This window comes from Lepidochelys kempii, chromosome 12 (genome assembly GCF_965140285.1).
Source record: "Lepidochelys kempii isolate rLepKem1 chromosome 12, rLepKem1.hap1, whole genome shotgun sequence".
NCBI lineage: Eukaryota > Metazoa > Chordata > Testudines > Cheloniidae > Lepidochelys > Lepidochelys kempii.
In genome coordinates, this window is record NC_136391.1 from 6,712,270 (window position 1) to 6,731,780 (window position 19,511).

The 19,511-nt window shown below is 49.0% G+C and overlaps 2 protein-coding genes across 14 annotated transcripts in view; one reads left to right on the forward strand and one right to left on the reverse strand.

The window, feature by feature from the left end:
* CNOT1 (CCR4-NOT transcription complex subunit 1) overlaps positions 1 to 4,415 on the forward strand; it is a 90,776-nt gene extending 86,361 nt beyond the window's left edge. For 11 of the 12 annotated variants that reach the window (XM_073307322.2, XM_073307327.2, XM_073307324.2 and 8 more), the window contains 4 exons: positions 848 to 1,028; positions 2,185 to 2,317; positions 2,550 to 2,684; positions 3,382 to 4,415. In XM_073307322.2, coding sequence (XP_073163423.1) covers positions 848 to 1,028; positions 2,185 to 2,317; positions 2,550 to 2,684; positions 3,382 to 3,460 — 528 coding nt within the window. In that variant the 3' untranslated portion in view covers positions 3,461 to 4,415. Of the gene's footprint in view, positions 1 to 847; positions 1,029 to 2,184; positions 2,318 to 2,549; positions 2,685 to 3,381 lie in introns of those variants that run through there. The other variant, XM_073307332.2, reaches the window with a different exon arrangement.
* SETD6 (SET domain containing 6, protein lysine methyltransferase) lies at positions 524 to 19,375 on the reverse strand. Of its 2 annotated transcripts, none has more exons than XM_073307338.2 (9): positions 19,178 to 19,375; positions 14,907 to 15,005; positions 14,246 to 14,390; positions 13,620 to 13,761; positions 12,964 to 13,158; positions 12,542 to 12,665; positions 9,651 to 9,831; positions 9,076 to 9,218; positions 524 to 7,584 (listed from the first exon to the last, which is right to left on the reverse strand). In XM_073307338.2, exons 1-9 carry the CDS (start codon positions 19,202 to 19,204, stop codon positions 7,273 to 7,275), a joined length of 1,368 nt encoding a protein of 455 aa, XP_073163439.1. In that variant the 5' UTR covers positions 19,205 to 19,375; the 3' UTR covers positions 524 to 7,272. The 2 variants fall into 2 exon arrangements, with proteins under 2 accessions (XP_073163439.1, XP_073163438.1); XM_073307337.2 differs by having other exon boundaries at positions 14,907 to 15,008.
* Between the last annotated feature and the right edge of the window lie 136 nt (positions 19,376 to 19,511).

Below are 19,511 nucleotides of genomic sequence, written 5' to 3' on the forward strand. Positions count from 1 at the left end.
AGTGGGTATAAAATACCATGTGATGTACTGTTTGGAAGATGTGACTGGGATAAGAGCCTCCCAAAATGCTCTTTCCTGCTAGATACTCAGTGTTTTTCCCAGTGCATGACAAATATAATTTGCTAATTTAGTATCACCAAGAGGAATGTGGTGTTTTGACAGAGGGAGTGTTAACTGCAGTGATCCTCAAGCAATGTAGCTTTGAGAAGAATCCATCTTAGTCCTGTAGAAAAATAGGACTTCACTTGCCATTCAGGGTACCATAAACTCCTACTCCTGAAACTGCTTCAGTGCATGAATTGGCAAAAATTCTCCAAACCAATGTGTTCTGATGGTTTCATCCTGCAGTGAGAGCCTCTGATACCAGTGGGCTGAGGAGGTGTCCATGTCTGCTGTCTTTTCAGCAGTTCTCAAATCAGCTTAGCGTTTATAACCTGGACATCTTTGAGACTCTCACCAGACTTTATTGCATTCACCTCAACTAATCAGTTTCTAAAAGTGATTAAACAAGTTCGAGTCAAAGTTGCTTTTGAGTCACTTGTTAATGGAAATTCCTTTTTATTTGTGTAATTATACATTCAGATTTGGTACATGGTTTCATGCAGTTGCAGATGTTTCATGTATACACAAACACTTCTGAAAATCAGGCCATGGAAGCTAAAGACCACTTTAGTGTATGTTAAATGTGAATTCAGTAACTGCAGAGCTTGACCTGCCACAGAATTAGGTACTAAAGGTTGGCTATTAGGATCTAATTTAGGCTGTAATTAATTTAGAGTCTCTCGGGTCTGTCATACTCTGAAGGATTGTAAAAAGCTAACCTTTTTCTTGTGCTGTGCCTACCTAGGTATCAAATGAACCTGGCAATCGCTACAACATCCAGCTGATTAATGCACTAGTGCTCTATGTAGGCACTCAGGCTATTGCACATATTCACAACAAAGGCAGCACACCCTCTATGAGCACTATCACCCATTCAGCTCACATGGACATCTTCCAGAACTTGGCTGTGGACCTGGACACAGAAGGTAAGTGGAACTTCTCTGGATCGGTTGTTTGCTTCTAGCCTGAAATGGTTCTTGAAACCTTCTTAGTTAAGAGAGCAGATTAGTTCTGGTTTCAGAGTAGCAGCCGTTAGTCTGTATTCGCAAAAAGAAAAGGAGGACTTTTCATCGGATGCATCTGATGCAGTGAGCTGTAGCTCACGAAAGCTTATGCTCAGATAAATTGGTTAGTCTCTAAGGTGCCACAAGTCCTCCTTTTCTTTTTGCAGATTAGTTCTGGGTACTGTGGGAAAAAACTGAAATACCACTTAACTGCTAGTGATTTTGTATTAAGCAACACTGCATTAGAAGATAGAATTCTGAATACCCTAAAAATATTTTATTGGAACTAAACTTATCTGAAACACATTAACAATTCGCTAAGTAAAAAGTTAATTTTGGAGTGAACTAGATTTTGAATCTTGTTGGAGAAATATTGATTCTTTCCTCTAGTGGAGACTTACTTATGTGCTGAGATCAGCTAGTCACCCTCCCACCCCCTTTACGCAGTATAACCTTTAAGTGTAGTGAGCTTTGCTTCAAGATGGACACCAAGGTCATGTTCTCTAGAGTCTGGAATAATCGGCACACAAACTGGTATTTCTGTCCTGGGAAGATTTAATAAATAGCATCCATCCAAGATTAGTAGTGGGTAAGATTGCAAAAGTTAGATTTACACCTGCATGGCTTGTGAAATATAAAAAGTGTTAGGATAATACTCGGCATGTAACACTTCGTTTTGAAACTTCCATCTTTTAAAGTGCTTTATGAATATTAATTAATGTAATAGATTCTGAATTTGGAGTAGGAATGTTGCTTTGGCAGCGAATTTTGAATCGGTACAATGAAAGGAAATCTTGTTTAGCCTTCCTGGGCTAGCTGCAGACCTGAGGGGATGCACGACTTTGAAACACTTCTCATGAGGAGGAAGCCCAGACTCTTGGTATGAGAACTCCAGCTGGGATCGGTGTTGTGAAGCACCCCTAATTTTTTTTAGCTTTATTTAACTGAAGTTTCTTTAAACTGTGTAGTGCAGAGCCGTACAACTGAATCCATAAGCGGTGCTAGGGTGCTTCCTTGCGACATTGTGTTGTCTAAGGAAAACCAATTCCTTCCTACTAAACGCCTGCTCTCTTTCCAGGTCGGTACCTCTTCTTGAATGCAATTGCCAATCAGCTGCGGTACCCAAACAGCCATACGCACTATTTCAGTTGTACCATGCTTTACCTATTTGCAGAGGCCAATACTGAGGCTATCCAGGAACAGATCACTAGGTGAGGAGGGGCAGTTACATTCACAACCTTTATAGTTCAACTTTTCACTTTGCTTGACATTAAATGACTTCTAGTGTTGGAGGCAGGTGTTGAGTTGTATAATGTTACTGTCTAGTGCTACAGAAAAAGCAAACCTGTGTGTTCTCTTCACTGGGCTGTAGCTGTAAATATCTGTGTCTGTCTAGGAGATCTCTGAGCCTTCCCTGTTTTTTTTTTTCTTTGTGTACTTCAGGGTACTGTTGGAACGACTGATTGTAAATAGGCCTCACCCATGGGGTCTCCTCATTACCTTCATTGAGCTGATAAAAAATCCAGCGTTTAAATTTTGGAACCATGAGTTTGTTCACTGTGCTCCAGAAATTGAGAAGTGAGTAGATAACTTTTTGTATGGTTTAATTACAAACTCATGCTCGCTCGGTTTATTCAGTCATGTAATGGAAATATCAGTGGTGATATTCCATTTCATACTAAGCTGACATAGGCCCATTGGATAAAATAGGTGACAATAAATATTACTATTTTGGCCTTGTAAAATGCTTTACGTGGATAGATATGTAAGTGCATCCATAAAGCAGGTGAAATAATTGCATTTTACAGATTGTGGGGAATGAGGCACAATGTTAGAATACGTTGGCAGAAGTGAGAATAGAACTTGTCCGACTCCCAGGACAGTTTACTGTCCATCTCACTGTAGTGCCTCTGTTTGCATATTTGAGTGCATAACCCCATGACAGCATGTTCCCATGTAATTTGATATTTCATAAATCTCTAAATGTTGTGTTCAGTAGTGGAAGGTGGCTTTCTTTTTGAAAGTCTCAAATCAATGTATTCCTGTCTGAAAGCTAAATCAATCAAACTGGAAAAAGAACGATCCATTATGCTGTAGCTTCCATGACTGCTACTTCAGAATAGCATCTCAAAATGCAGCTTGGTGCTACGTGGGTTGTGAGCGCTTGTATTCCTATGGTTATAGGAAATCCCCGTGTTGAAAGTGTCTCAAAATGAAGATTTTTAGACTGAACTCTAGCTCTGTCTCAACTTTTTGCTCTTCTGTCCATGTTTAGGTTGTTTCAGTCAGTTGCACAGTGCTGCATGGGGCAGAAGCAGGCACAGCAAGTGATGGAAGGGACTGGTGCCAGTTAGATGAACTGCAGCTTGTATTGTAAGCGTGCCAGCCTGGAGGTCCCCTTCCCATCAAACTGACAGAAGAATCCTTAAAGCTCTTCCTGACCTTCCCAGCCCCTCGATTTGAGTACACACAAGCAGCCTTTGGGTGAAAGTCTGTGTGGGCATGTTCCAAAGTTTAAAGCAAAATTTTGACTCTTGGCCAAAATTCAGAAGATGCTGTGAATATCATTTTGAACTAGTGTAAATACATGGAACCGAAACGTTTGTCTGGACTTCTTGGGTTTGTGCAAATTGTGTTAAAGGCAGGCAGATAACTGGTGCCTGTCCAGCTTGTAATAAAGGGGCAGCTGCTGATGCCAAGCACTTGTCTAGGGCAGACCTCCTTGTCCTGACATTCCCGGACTCCCAAAGAATATTGAAAAGCCAGTTTTAAATATTATGTAACTTATTTTTTTTCTTTGTGGATGGGGGACCTTTAAATCACTAAGTTGTTTAAAAAAAAAAAAAGTGGATGTGTTGGGATATGGGAATACTATGGAATGTGGGAGGGAGGGGTTGGGATTAAGGTCTAGTGTTGCTTCTTCCTCCTGCCCCCCAATCAACTGCTGACAGTGGGGGGAGGTAGGCTTCAGAGCCCTCCTCCTGTTTGGAGAAGATAAACATCAGGCCCTTTGGGAGAGGGTCGGCTGTTTTTAGTAGAGAGACAAGGCCTATAGCATTTTTTTCCCCCTAACACTTGTAAATTTTGGAAGGGGGGACCTAAATCTAGAACTGTCCCCTGTGGCCACACAGCATAAGTTTGTAAAAAGAACAAAGGACCAATACAGCCCATTTTGTAAGGATTTTGAATGTTTTGTAAATGTATTGGTCCATGTGTTGTATTTTGTAGCCTTTCTAGTTCTTGGGCTTTAGTTCTCCCACTTCTTGTATGTATGCATACTGTAGTTACACATTAAAGTCATGACATGCAGCAAGTGCAGCTCTGCTTATTCAGTAGTACCATTATACACAACACTGTTCTAGTCATTCACTTGAAAGACATTATAGTACAATACTACCTGGGCCAGGCCTCTTAGACATGTTTTGAACTTGAGCTAATGCTGAGAAAATTCAAGTAAATGTCATGTTTGTAACTCCAATCTCAAAGGAGTGGATGGTAGTGTAACATGAGGGAGGCTCATAAGGTTAATCACAAATTCACATGCACAAATGATGACATTAGCAGTTTGTCAAAGCATCCAAACTTGAGCTTTGGGTACTTTCCTGGCTAGACTAGCCTCTGTGTTAATATAGCATTATGGGAAAGTGGATAAAGCAGTAAACTAGCTCAGTTGTCTTAATCCTTGGTGATCAAGTAAATATAATTCCTGCATAAGTTCCCTTTGAAGGAATCTGATCTTATTAATGTGTAGCTGTCTTTTAATTACTGACACTTAATAGGTTGGCTTTCATCCATCAAGGTTCAGTTTAACAACTTCATGTAAAAATACCCACTTATTTTTCTTAAACGCCACACAGTAGCCTGTGAACAGTTACATGTTCATCTTAATGTTGTCTTCCTTGGCAACACACAAACTAGAGCTAAGGATCCAACAATGGTGAACTCTGGCACCCTAAACTGTCTCTGAACAGTGTTTTGTACAGCACATCTCTACAATACTTCAGAGGCAGTTGGACAAAACCTAAGCAGTTCTGGCAGGCTGGCCACCAGCTGAATGTGGTGAGAGGCCTTACTAGTTATTAACAGGGATCCTAGTTTATGAAGAGGAAAAAATCCAAAGTTTTCCATGATTAAAATGAAACCTGACCACAGAAGCCCTGCCACATTGTGTGTTCCCTATGGTAAATGAATTTCTAGGGTACTTGGTTATTTGTTGCAGATACCAACAAAACCCCTAGGTCCCCCTTTTTTCCTAGCTTGGGCTGCAGCAGAGCTTTGGATACCAGCAGCATAGGTGCTGTTATCCAGTCAACTAACTGCTTTTCAGCTGTAGCAGCCCCTATCAAGAACTGAACTAAATAGTCACTGAAGGGAGTAGATATGCTGAAGTTCTGGCATGTCTGGTTTTTAATCAAGCAATGTCTCAAAAGACTGAGCCTGTTCCTACAAAATTGCCTAAAGCTGGCAAAGCAGAATGAGGGAGAGCATCACTGCCTGGTTGCAGTGAAGTTGGGGGGTGCTGGCTAAGGGCTTCCTTCTCTTTAGTGGGCACCTATATTAGGGTCCTGCCATACAGTGAATTCTATCTGGGTGAAGGAAGCAGGCCTGTGGCTAGACCCTGGGCAATGCAACCATGGCTTAAGACTAGCACCACAAACTACCTGCTAGACAGTATGCACACACCCTGTGGTCAATCCCACAGTAGTATTTCAGGTCACTCATGGTAAAGGAAAAGCTCACTGCCCCACCACTTTCAGTTGGTGGGAGAAAAGCAAGCCCATCTTCCATCCCCTGCCTACTTAGAGGCTTCAACTACTGCAGTGGTGAATAAGGGGAAATCAGGGACCCAGCTGTCAACTGGACAAGTACAAGTGATTAAAAGAAGACATGCAAAAGCTCTGGTAAGTAAACCTTACTGCAGCTGACCTCTTCCCTGTGTGAATTGTCATACCTTCATTTTAGCAAGCACCCAGCTACTACTCCTATCAGCATGCAGCACCAGCAGAGTCCAGCTCAAACTATGAAAGCAAAGGAATTTGTACTCAAAGGGCATAATTGGACCTACAGAGCCTTTAGTATTAATAGGCCAAAAAAGCCTCATTTCACTAAGGCATCGGCACTTTTAGTTATAGCATTCCTAGAGATGTACCTACCTTAAAATAGGGAATTCCAGGCTCTTAAGCTTCTAGCAGTGACCATCCAGGCCTCTAGATAGTAGTGCAATCCTAAAGACAACTTGTGATGCCAAGGATCCCTTACCTAATGCATGACAGATCATTTAGCTGCTCTCTGCTGACTGAGGAAGGCAGATAAGCAAGCAAAATAGCCACTGCCACTCAGAGGAATTCTTGACCTCTAAGCAGCAGGTAAAAACATCCTGTCATGTACAGGCCAAAAAAAATGCATAACACTAATCAGCACTAAAAGCCTGTTAGTCTCAGTGGCACCTCCAAACATAGGCTTTACCTACAGCAAAACTGAGGTAACAGTATGATGCTAGCTGTCTTATGGTTTGTTGCTTGACCATCGGCAGAATGAAGTCCAAGGGAGAGGTACTGAGCCAACTGTAGCAGATCAAGGGGTCTGAAGATTGGACAAATCTGCAGCCCTACTCAGGCTTTGAACAAATCACTACCACTGCTGCAGGCCCAGCTGCTTCAAGTTTGCAGGCTGTTCCTGCTTGACTTGACTCCCTCTTGACTACCATGAGCATTTTCTGAGATGCTTGTAACAGTGAAGGAGGAGAATCCACTTCAAGCTGTCATCCTTGCTAAGTATAAAATCATCATTCTGACTACCTTCCCTGCAAAGCACTCCTTGGTCAAAGTTAGCATAGCTAGACCGGGTATGCTTTCTCCTCAACTCTCACCCATGTTGGTTCTTGAACATGGGGAACCCTCCTCCATGTCCCACTTAAGGCTAAAATCTAATGAACAGACTTTCCTCCCCAGTAAGACAGGTATGTAATTTATAGAAAAGTCAAGAGGTAGATGACAAGCCAATACAGACATATCAGGAGTAACTGGGTCCAAATCAACTCTCACCCTCTGTTCTTCCTCAATACAAGTGGCCACCCCATCTGTCCTGACAGTGGGGGAGAGAGAACAAGGTTTGCTTTATACAAAGCCTGCAATTCCCTGCTTCCAACAGCTGAGTTCATCCTCTGCTAGCTGGCCAGCTCCAGCAACTGGTGCAAGATCCTCTTCTGCCCATAGCGCACTTGCAAGGCTTGCTGCTCTCGCTGGCTTAGTTTGCCATAAATCACCTTGTCATTGAGCAAGTCCTGCTCTGCTTTAAGGTCTGAGCTGTAAGACTCCAGAGTGAGCAGCGCACTGTCATGGAGCAGCTTCTTCCATGAGGCTTTGAGTCTGGGTATTGTCTCGTTAGACAAAGTAAAGCTCTCTTCATCCTCTGTGTCTTCTTCCCAGCCCTCCTGCTCTTTAAACTCTTTGAATTCCTCTGCAGCCATACACAGCACCTACAACCAACCACAGATACCTAGTCATTATCTCAGGCAGTGAAGCTTGACTACAGCTGAATAGAATCAAGGTCCCAATTTTCAGCTACTGAAGTTAGCAAAACACAACCCTTCTGGACTCCCAGCGATTTGCATGGGGTTATTCACTACCTCCTTAGCACCCATTCCTATCAGCAGGATAGCAAAGCAGCTAGTTGGTTTAGTGGGGGCATTTGGCCAAGATGTGAATGCTGAGCATGCTTGCTTGCTTCAGTACAGCATGTGATCTTCAGGGGCCTCAGTTTCCCAGCAGTACTCAGTTTTATTGCAACAGTCCTGAGGGGGGAAGGCTGGTGTGTTTCTTAAAATTCCCTGCTCCTGGAACCTTATCAGATGAGAATCTGTTTTCATTTCCAGAGAAGAGATTAAATGTTAGTCAACTGCACTGTGAAAGCTTTTAAAAAAAAAAAAAGGCAAATAAAGCAGCTCAACATTTAAGATCATGGTTTTCAGAGGTCTGATTCCAAGTTTTCAGTGTTGCTAATGCACAGCTGGGGAGTGAAGGGGCCTCATGTTAAATACTTACTTCCCCCTTCCCAGCTAGCTTCATGAGGGCTGTCACAAGCATAGACCCTCCAATACGGATAGCCCATGACTGCTCTCAGCTTCCTGCACAGTTTCTCCACTACACATCAAGTCCCTGCTACAAATTGGAGCTCGCAGCCACCAAAGAATTAAATGCCACATCCCCCAACCTGTCACAGCACTTCTCCCTCTTGAAGAGGATCAGAGCACAGAACCTCAACTACCCTAGGAAGCTCACGCATCTCCTTCCACAATAAAAGGAGTGCAAACACACTAGACTAACTTGACCTCCATATAACCCTAGAGCGCCAGACTCCATCTTTGCAATTAGGCCCTTTCCTCCCAGTTCTGAGTAAAGCTATAATCACAGGAAGGCAAAAATGTCCCCATCCCCTTTATTCTTACAGTAAAAATCTCCGTAACAGGTCAACATACTGTATTTATAAACCAGGGGTCGGCAACCTTTCAGAAGGGGTGGGCCGAGTCTTCATTAATTCACTCTAATTTAAGGTTTCACGTGCCAGTCATACATGTTAACGTTTTTAGAAGGTCTCTGTCTATAAGTCTATAATATAGAACTAAACTATTGTTGTATGTAAAGTAAATAAGGTTTTTAATGTTTAATAAGCTTCATTTAAAATTAAATTAAAATGCAGAGCCCCCCGGACCGGTGGCCAGGACCCAGGCAGGGTGAATGCCACTGATCATCAGCTCGCATGCTGCCTTTGGCACGCATGCTATAGATTGCCTACCCCTGTTATAAACTATTCCAGAGCAGAGATTTTACCTGTAACCCCACATAGAAGGAACAACAGCACAAGTCATCGGAGCCTTTGGAGAACGGGACTCCATGGGGCAGGATCAGTGTAGACCTCAGACATCTCTGCCACCTAGAGATGAAATCACTTCCCCCAGAGCACCACGCACCTTCAATGTCATGGACAGCTCTTCCTCCGTCAACACTTCCTCCCAGCCAATCACAAAGGCGCCTTCTTCCCCCACCATCTCCAGCTGGCAAAGGAAATCCCACTGCTCAGAAACCAGCTGCCGCTCCGCTTCAGTGCTGGCACCTGTTTGAGGCCAACGGGGGAGACCCATCAACCACGCCCGCTACATACTGCAGGGGGGACGGACAAAACTCTGTAGAGCGAGACACAGGCCGAGACTTTCAAACGCCGCTAGCGAATTTGTACCCCAACGTGCAATGCCTTAAAGAGGCCCAATTGCCACGACGTGCTGAGCACCACACCCCTTAAAACCCAGAGGCAAGAAGCACTTTCAGGGACCGTTCCTAAAGCAGAGGCAGATGTTGATTGTGGCGGCCTTGAAGCTCATCCCTGATGGTGGAAGGAAAACGTTGAGGGTGCCCCACAGTGAGTGGTTATGAAAGGCTGCCTACCATACGCTTCGTTTAAAGGGCTGCAGATATGGCCCATAGTCTCTTTCTACCAGAGTCATTCAGAATTAAGTTACCCTACCTCCAAATGCTACAGGCCACTCACCCTGCAGGGCAGCTCTGCGCACCGTCACCATCTGGATGTCGGCGGTGTCGTCCGTGTTGCCGGGGTACGGCTCAGCAAAACCGTACATGTGCATGAGTTGCCAGTTGGCCATCTGGCCGTAGGTATTGAAGATCTCTTGGCCTTTGCTGATGGGCTGCGTGGTGACCATTTTCAAACACTCCTGTAGGCAGAGGGACAGAACAGGCACGAATGTGAAGGCAGTGTCACGATACTCAGAGTAAGAGACTCCGTCCTTATGGGGCAAGTGTGGCCGAATTCCCCCGCCACGTCTGCAAAGGGAACTACGCCTTGCTGGCTCCCCACAATGGCCCTTGCGCATGAGAGCAAGTGATAGAATCATAGAATCTCAGGGTTGGAAGGGACCCCAGAAGGTCATCTAGTCCAACCCCCTGCTCAAAGCAGGACCAATTCCCAGTTAAATCATCCCAGCCAGGGCTTTGTCAAGCCTGACCTTAAAAACCTCTAAGGAAGGAGATTCTACCACCTCCCTAGGTAACGCATTCCAGTGTTTCACCACCCTCTTAGTGAAAAAGTTTTTCCTAATATCCAATCTAAACCTCCCCCACTGCAACTTGAGACAATTACTCCTCGTTCTGTCATCTGCTACCATTGAGAACAGTCTAGAGCCATCCTCTTTGGAACCCCCTTTCAGGTAGTTGAAAGCAGCTATCAAATCCCCCCTCATTCTTCTCTTCTGCAGGCTAAACAATCCCAGCTCCCTCAGCCTCTCCTCATAAGTCATGTGTTCCAGTCCCCTAATCATTTTTGTTGCCCTTCGCTGGACTCTCTCCAATTTATCCACATCCTTCTTGAAGTGTGGGGCCCAAAACTGGACACAGTACTCCAGATGAGGCCTCAGCAATGTCGAATAGAGGGGGATGATCACGTCCCTCGATCTGCTCGCTATGCCCCTACTTATACATCCCAAAATGCCATTGGCCTTCTTGGCAACAAGGGCACACTGCTGACTCATATCCAGCTTCTCGTCCACTGTCACCCCTAGGTCCTTTTCCGCAGAACTGCTGCCTAGCCATTCGGTCCCTAGTCTGTAGCTGTGCATTGGGTTCTTCCGTCCTAAGTGCAGGACCCTGCACTTATCCTTATTGAACCTCATCAGATTTCTTTTGGCCCAATCCTCCAATTTGTCTAGGTCTTTCTGTATCCTATCCCTCCCCTCCAGCGTATCTACCACTCCTCCCAGTTTAGTATCATCCGCAAATTTGCTGAGAGTGCAATCCACACCATCCTCCAGATCATTTATGAAGATATTGAATAAAACCGGCCCCAGGACCGACCCTTGGGGCACTCCACTTGATACCGGCTGCCAACTAGACATGGAGCCATTGATCACTACCCGTTGAGCCCGACAATCTAGCCAGCTTTCTACCCACCTTGTAGTGCATTCATCCAGCCCATACTTCCTTAACTTGCTGACAAGAATACTGTGGGAGACCGTGTCAAAAGCTTTGCTAAAGTCAAGAAACAATACATCCACTGCTTTCCCTTCATCCACAGAACCAGTAATCTCATCATAAAAGGCGATTAGATTAGTCAGGCATGACCTTCCCTTGGTCCCATGATACTGGGACACACCAAGAAATCCTATCGCCTGGCAAACGCAGGAGGGTTTCTCCATGGCCCAGCTAATACCAGGCACAATAGGCTGACCTGGGAGAGAGAGAGAGTCCCTGGCAAACACAGAGGTGAGTGTAACATCAGCTGCAACCTCTCAGTCTCTGGCCCCGCTCCTGTCACATAAAAGCACCCTGGTGGCCCATGTGATCACAAAGCCCTTTCCCCTGCCCCAAGTCGCTGGGATGGGAGAGTCTGCGCTGCCATTGCCCGTGCTCATTCCATGGCAAACAGGGACATCAGTCTTCAAAGAGGGCAAACTAGGCCAGCATCATTCCCTACTGCAGGGGTCGGCAACCTTTCAGAAGCGGTGTGGCGAGTCTTCATTTATTCACTCTAGCTGAAGGGTTCGCGTGCCACTCATACATGTTAACCTTTTTAGAAGGTCTCTTTCTGTAAGTCTATACGTACAACGATAGTTTACAGAGTAGCAGCCGGGTTAGTCTGTCTTTGCAAAAAGAACAGGAGGACTTGTGGCACCTTAGAGGCTCACCCATTTATTTGAGCATCAGCTTTCGTGAGTTTAGTTATATACTAAAGTAAATAAGGTTTTTAAAATGTTTAAGAAGCTTCATTTAAAATTAAATTAAAATGCAGAGCCCCCCGGACCGGTGGCCAGGACCTGAGCAGGGTGAATGCCAATGAACATCAGCTCGCGTGCCATAGGTTGCCTACCCCTGCCCTACAGGAAAACGTACCTCCCAGTGCTCAGGCCCTCGGCATGTCCTGGAGCCAAGCCCCCTATCTGCCACCAGGCTGACAGCTCCCAACATGGAGGCATCAACGCCCCCTTTGCAATCAGATTGGCAAAGGCACACCCTGCTGCCCATGAAGAACCCCACTGGGCTTCACACGGGAAGATCTGGTCATTGCATTGGGGGCCAGGAGCGTGGAATCCCCTAGGGCTACTGTCGCCGAGCAGTGCCTCCACCAAGCAGGAGCAATATGGGTCGCAAGTCACGGCGCTCAGTACTGGGTAACAGGGATGGGGCTGTGGCAGGCAGGGCAGAAGACTGGATGATTTAACAGTCCCCCACCTGGCTTTGGAATTTAGGCGTCTCAGTGGAGAGCAAGGGCTGGGCTTCCCCTCCAGCACCCCCATCAAGAGGGAGAAAACCAGAGGGGAACCACACTGCAGCTTGTTGCAATCAGACAGAACCAGCTGGACGAATAATGAGTCCTGGCCAATACCTAGGGATACATACACTCTCCACTCACACGGCTCCCCACCTACTCACCAGGGAATATTCCAGGTTGGCATTGTGATTGGCCACGTGATTCAAAATGTCAGCCATGGGCACCATCATGGGCGGGTTGGGCTCCTTCTCATCCTCATCTTCCTCGTCCAGGGGCTCCTGGAAGCTATTTGGGAGGAGAGGAGAGGACAAGCCGATTCCCAGCCCTGTGAAATGAAGCCATGGCCCTTAGCCCACCCTGGGCCGGTGACTGCCAGGGGCCGGCTGGCTACCTCGGAGGGCACAGAGAAGAGTAAGCAGTGTGAGTGCCAGAGCCACCTCCTTCCAGGAGAAGCCCGGTGAGCTACAATCTAGCCCTCCTGTCTGACTCCCCAAGGAGATTCCTCAGGCTCACCCAGGGAGGCTTCATTTCCGCCCCTCTGGATCCAGAGATGTCTGCTGCGGAACTGCCCTCCCCATCTCACCTGTAGGCCATGACGAACGCCACCAGCCTCCGGTACAGCTCTGGCGTGTGCAGCTTGGGGTCAAAGAGGTCCAGGTGGGACTCCATGAAGGGCAGGATGATGGAGGTGTACTCCAGCTGGATGTTGGCCAGGTCTTTGTCTACTGCTTCTAGGATGCCAGTGCCTTGTAGGAGCCTCACCCTCTCTTCTTCAGGCCTGTATCAAGGGGCAGGGAGGGCAAAGACGATCCCATTATCCCCACCCAGGAAGGGATTGAATTAATATAGTTACCCTTGAGTCAAGTCTCCAGGATCTCCTATGGCCTCCCACTCCACTGCTGTCTGCATCCAGTTAGCCTGGACCCCAAGTTCAACCCACCATAAACCCTGGCTAGCATTTAGGATGGGCAGCCACCTAGGCTGCTAACGTATCTAACAGAACCAAGCTACAAACATGCCTAGCCCCAGTGCTGCTGACCCCTGGGGAAACAGCCAAAGAGGGCAAGAGGCACATAGCCAGGAACAGAACCGAGGCCAGACCAGCGCTTTATCCCCCGTAACACACCGACTCCCAAGAGCCAGCGCCCCGGCGGCAGGAGGGACCCAATGCCCAGGACCGAGTCTCATGCAGGCTGCTGGATTTCTGCAGCCTGACGCTAGCATGTGGTATAATCTTACCAGAACATGGGGTGATCCATGCGGCTGAAGTCAGGCCAGAGCGAGAAGTAAGGACGCCAGTGGGAGTTGCTGGCCGTGTATTCATGCAGCAAAGACAGGAGAAGAGGCACCCAGCCAGACTGACTCTCCAGGGACGCTTGGTCTAGGGAGCCAAACACAGAGGAGACAGGAAGGAGAGGAGAGGAAGAACATGCCGAGATCCCAGGTCCTGTTATTCCTTCACCGGAGAGCCAGTGCCCTAGGCTGTTACGGACCAAAATCACTGCACTGCTCCAGGCTCCCTGGCAGAAGGGGTGGGGTTGAGTTGGGGACTCCAGACTTGCTACTCCCAGGATGGCGGGGAGACACGAGGGTGGGGGTGGCTCTTCCACCAACAATCCCTTCTCCCACTTCTGTTAGAAGCCCTGCCAACCACTGCCCTCTCCAGCTCTAGCTCAGACAACTCCCTCTTCAGGCTACAGGCTGCCTGAAGCAGACGAGAGCACATTGGCCATTGACTAAGGTCCAATCAAAGACAGCCAGGTTAGAAAAGCACCGAACTTTTAAGAACTTCATTCCAACGTGGCAGCCAGTTGAAGTCAGCTGCAGGACTCCTCAGCTCTACGCCACGTGCCCTGCTCTCCTACCTTTTTCCAAGAGGGACCGGATGGAGGTGGTGTGCTGGGACAGGAGCGCAGCTCTTGGAATGGTGAAGAGGACTTCTCCCATCTGGAGGTCCTCTCTTGCCAACAGGCCGTAGTCTGACACCGTGCCCTCTTTGCTCACGTAGACCTATGAGAGAGAGGCCTGTCAGGGCCTGTGGGGACCCTGGTGAAAACCTGCCTCTGATGGGACAGCAGTGAAGGGTTGCAAGAGAAATGAAGCCAAGAGGTCAGGAGAATAAATCCAAGCAGCATCCATGGAAGCCCAGACAGCTAGTCTCATCCCCCACGTGGCCGAGGGATTTCCTGCCAACGTAAACAGGAGGTTGGTTTTTAAATAACAAACTGATAGCCGACCCGACAGCTGCACCCTTGCACTAGTGCATGTGAGAAGTAACTGGAAATCACCACCTCGTAAGCCCTCACACTCAGCCTCGCTGCTTCCCGGCCCACCACTCCAACCCCTCCCCACTCATCTGCAGAAGTTCTGGGATCACCCTGCCCTTGGGGAGCCAGCCTTGCCCTATCAGCCCGATGGGTTGCAGATACCCATACGCCACACTCAGCCTGAGACCTTTGAACACTGGGACTCACACCCAGGTGAGGGTCACTCGATACCCAGCTTCCATCATCCGGATCCTCCTACCTTTGGGCTGAGCTCCAACCCGACCTTCTCACACCAATCCAGGAAGCCAGAAAGGGCGTCAGCACTGCCATCCTCGGCAAGGCTGCCCCCCGCGGCTACCTGCTAACAGAAATAGGGGTCAAGCTTAGAAAACAAGGACAGCTCAGGCACTGGAGAGATCTTATGGCAGAGAACGGAGGGTAACCCTGGAGGCCTCCCTAAGTTCCAGGTTGGGTAAATTACACCACAGAGGGAAGCCCTAGGGTCCAGCGGACGGAACAGATCAGACGTTAGGAGACCTGGGTATTATTTCCAGGATCAGTCTGGCATTGGGCAAATCATTTCATTTCACCTGGGCCTCAGTTTCTCCATCTCAAACAGGGTGATACGGGTGCCTATCCATCTTTGTAAACTGCTTTGAAGCCTACGGACGGACCGAGTATTATTAATAGCTATCCCTATAGCTTCAATTGGATACCCTGGTTCCTTCACTTCCTGTCTTTAAGGGCTGCTATGCACTGTTACACATCTGTTGTGTTTCTGGGCAGAGATGGCTGCATTCCTGCAGTGAGTGAAGTGCTTTGGGATGAAAGGGGACATTTATATATGCGAGATCATCATCAGAAGACAGGCTAGTCACGCTTGTCTCTCCCAACACAGGCCCTGGCTGCAGGGAAGAAAGGAAGAATGACAGAAAATGATTGTTCTCGGCTGCGATCAGAAGATTTGAACTGGAAGCTAAAAGATCTCAGAAACATTTACAAGAGATTAAGTCACTTCTTCGGGTAGGGCTTCCGTTCTGTGGCACAGACAGATTATTTGCTATTGCTCTTCGATTCAACAGGGCCCAGCAGTCTTCCAGACTGTAACAGGTACTGTTACCCCCTTCAGTGCGAGCATGGCTGCTCCCCACACCACTGGTGAGTCTGTGCCCCAACGGGAATAAAACCCATCTCCCTCCCATTTACTGTTTGTTTGCCTGGTCAGAACAAGCTTACGTTCGAGGGAAATGCCGGGAAATGCCAAAAATCAAAGTATCGTTGAAAGTTAGCATTTGAAACTGGATTGTTACTGAAAACGTTAGACAAGTAGCAGGCAAAACACAACGATCTGGGATTCCCCCCCCCCCCCCCTTGGTCAGAACACAGAGCTCCATTTGCAAGGATTTGTGGGGCCATTATTGTCATTCACAATCACTCGACTAGCCCGTGCAGGTGTCTAATCCTTCGCTAATCCCAAACGTTTCAAATTGCAGGGTGATCATTCTGGTCCAAAAGTTCATTCTAGAAGAGTGTTACAAAGGGCCTGTCTACACTACTGCTTAAGTCAGGGGCAGGCAAACTTTTTGGCCTGAGGGCCGCATTGAGTTTCCGAAATCGTATGGAGGCCCGGTTAGGGGAGGCTGTGCCTCCCCAAACAGCCAGGCGTGACCCGGCCCCCGCCCCCTATCCGACCCTCCCTGCTTCTCACCCCGACGGCCTCCCCCGGGACTCCTGCCCCATCCAACCCCCCCTGTTCCCTGACTGCCCCCCCCAGGACCCCTATCCCGTCCAACCATCCCTTCCCCCTGACCAGCCCCCCCCCCCCCCGGAACCCCTGCCCCTGACTGCTCCCCACCGCCCCATCCAAACTTCCCTCCTTCCTGACTGCCCCCTGGGACCCCTGCCCCCATTCAACCCCCCCGTCCTCTGACCGCACCGCCCCCTATCCACACCCCCACCTCCTGACCACCACCCCGAACTCCCCTGACGCGCCGCCCAGAGCACCAGGACAGGCAGCTGCACTGCCCGGCTGGAGCCAGCCACACACCGCGCAGCACAGAGCACCGGGTCAGGCTGGGCACAGAGCACCGCTGCCCCAGGAGCTCCCAGCCCCCCGCCCTGAGCATTGCATGGGCAGCGCAGTGAGCTGAGGCTGCGGGGGAGGGGGACGGACAGCGGGGGAGGGGCTGGGGGCAAGCCTCCCGGGCCAAAAGCTCAGGGGCCAGGCAGGAGGGTCCTGCGGGCCGAATGTGGCCCGTAGTTTGCCCGCCTCTGGCTTAAGTCAATGTAACTTGCGTTGCTTGGCATGGGGTTTTTTCACACCCCCGAGCAACATAAGTTACATCGCCATAAGCAGTAGTGTAGACGAGCCCTAGCTCAAAGGGTCACTTACCCAATGAGGCAGCAGAAACAAGACTGCATGGCCATTCATACAACACAAAACAGCCAAGGGTCAAAGCGGGCGGTCTGGAAACAACCCATAGGTAAAAATTCCATAACCAGACTATTCGGCAATCAGCTTTGCAGAAATCAGGGCTGGTTTGTGACTAAGCTGCTAATTAAAGGGAGCTACTTTGCTAGTGAAAATTATTTAAAACCATTTGACAAGCTTTGATGAAAAGATTCCACCTAAAACCTGTATTCACTCCCTCTAGAGTCAAGTTGCTTTGTTCGGTGTTTTTCTGACTCATTATTCCTACATATTTATTGCTAACGTGAGCAAGGTGAGAAGGTTGGTTTGATTTCATTTTCAGGATTTTAATCTTCATAAGACCGGCCACACGGGGTCAGTCCAATGGTCCAGCTAGCCCAGTATCCCGTCTTCCGACAGTGGCCAGTGCCAGGTGCCCCAGAGGGAATGAACAGAACAGGTAACAATCAAGTGATCCATCCCATCGCTCATTCCCAGCTTCCGGCAAACAGGTTTAGATACACCCAGAACATGGGGCTGTATCCCTGATCATCTTGGCCAATAACCATTGCTGGACCTGTCCTCCGTGAACTTATCTAATTCTTTTTTGAACCCAGTTATACTTTTGGCAGGGGATGCTGTGAAGGCCAACAAGTTCCACAGGCTGACTGAGCGCTGTGTGAAGAAATATTTCCTTTTGTTTGTTTTAAACCTGCTGCCTGTTAATTTCATTAGGTGACCCCTAGTGCTTGTGTTATGTGAAGGGGCAAATAACACTTCCCTATTCCCTTTCTCCACACCAGTCATGATTTTATAGACATCCATCATATCCCCCGAGTTCTCTCTTTTCCACACTCAACAGCCCCAGTCTTTATAATCTCTCCTCACACTGTTCCATACTCATCATTTCTGTTGCCCTTCTCTGTACCTTTTCCAATTCTAATCTATCTTTTTTGAGATGGGGGAACCAGGACTGTGCACAATATTCAAGAGCTGTATGTACCATGGATTTCTATGATGGCATTATGATATTTTCTGTCTTATTATCTATCCCTTTCCTAGCGGTCCCTAATGCTGCACATTGAGATGTTTTTAGAGGATTCTCCACGACTCCTCCAATCTCTTTTTCTTGACGGTAACAGCTAATTTATTTTAGGCCCTATCATTTTATATGCATAGTTGGGATTATACTTCCCCGTGTGCACTACTTTGTGTTTATCAACACTGAATTCCACCTGCCCCTTCCTTGCCCAGTCACCCAGGTCTGGGGGATCCCTTTGTAACTCTCCCCGGTCTGCTTTGGACTGAACGATCTTGAGTAACGTAGTAGCATCTGCAAACTTTGCCACCTCCCTGCCCACCACCCATCTCCAGACCTTTAGATTCAGACTTTAACCCGCTTTAAGAAATGTTTAATTTAAGTAGATTTCAAGGGAGTCAATACAGGGGCCGACTCTTGGCTCTCACCCGTCGCGCTGATGACAGTGACTGGCTGTTAGGCTCGGAAGTGCCAATATAAAGATGGGTTTCAGAGTAGCGGCCGGGTTAGTCTGTGTTCACAAGAAGAACAGGAGGCCTTGTGGCAGCTCAGAGACTAACCCATTTATCTGAGCGTGAGCTTTCCTGAGCTGCAGCGGCAAGGTGCCACAAATCCTCCTGTTCTTAATATAAAGAGCAGGAGACACGGCCCCTAACGAAGGCAGAACAACGTTTCCGGCAGAGCTGGATTCGGCTACCCGGGGCGGGGGGTTTATTTCCCCAGCCCGGCTCACACCAGCCCACAGGCTTCCCCACCCCGCCCCAGTAGTTACTGGCTGCAGCCGAGCCCGCCGCTCCCTCCTCGGCTCGGCCCGGCCCGGCCCAGCCCAGGCGAGCCTGGGAGAGCCGCGTCTTCCGCCCTCCGCTGCAAACGCTCCTCGCTCAGGCAAGTGGCCCCGGCTCTGGGGCCGGCCAGGGAGGAGCGGCTGGGGAGGCGGCTGTTCCTTCAGCGAGAGCCCCCGGCATCTCGGGGGCCCGGTCCCGCCCCACGGGGCTCGCTCCCTCCCTCCGGCCCCCCCCGAGGCTGGAGCCGCCCAGGGTGGGGGGGCAGGGGCCGGAGCCCCGAGAGGCGCGTCCGCTACCTTGGGCCTCTTCGCCGCCGTCGCCATGCCCGGCCTCGGGGTGGGACAGAGCCGCGTCCGCAGCGCAGAAAACAGGCGGCGGCCGCCGCTTCCACGTGGTTCCCCAGCACCCGGGGCCGCCTTCCGGGCTGGGGCCGGCCACGCCCCCTCCGCTTACGGGGGCCGAGATGGGCCTGCCGCGGCAGGTTCCTCCCCCCCGCCCCCCAGCCCCAGGGGGCTCCCTGGGGACTAGGGGGCGGGGCTTCCTGGGGACTAGGGGGCGGGGCCAGGGGGGAGGGGTGGCGAGGGCCGGGGGCAGGGGCCAGGAGGGGTGACTGGGGGAATGGGGCCAGGC

Excerpts from the sequence above, each read along its gene's own strand:
- SETD6 (XM_073307337.2), bottom strand. The coding sequence starts at position 19,204 with ATGGCGACGGCGGCGAAGAGGCCCAAG. Across the intron at positions 15,009-19,177 it reads CGGCGGCGAAGAGGCCCAAG|CAGGTAGCCGCGGGGGGCAG; the intron begins GTAGCGGACGCG and ends TATTTCTGTTAG. Across the intron at positions 14,391-14,906 it reads GGTTGGAGCTCAGCCCAAAG|GTCTACGTGAGCAAAGAGGG; the intron begins GTAGGAGGATCC and ends TCTCTCTCATAG.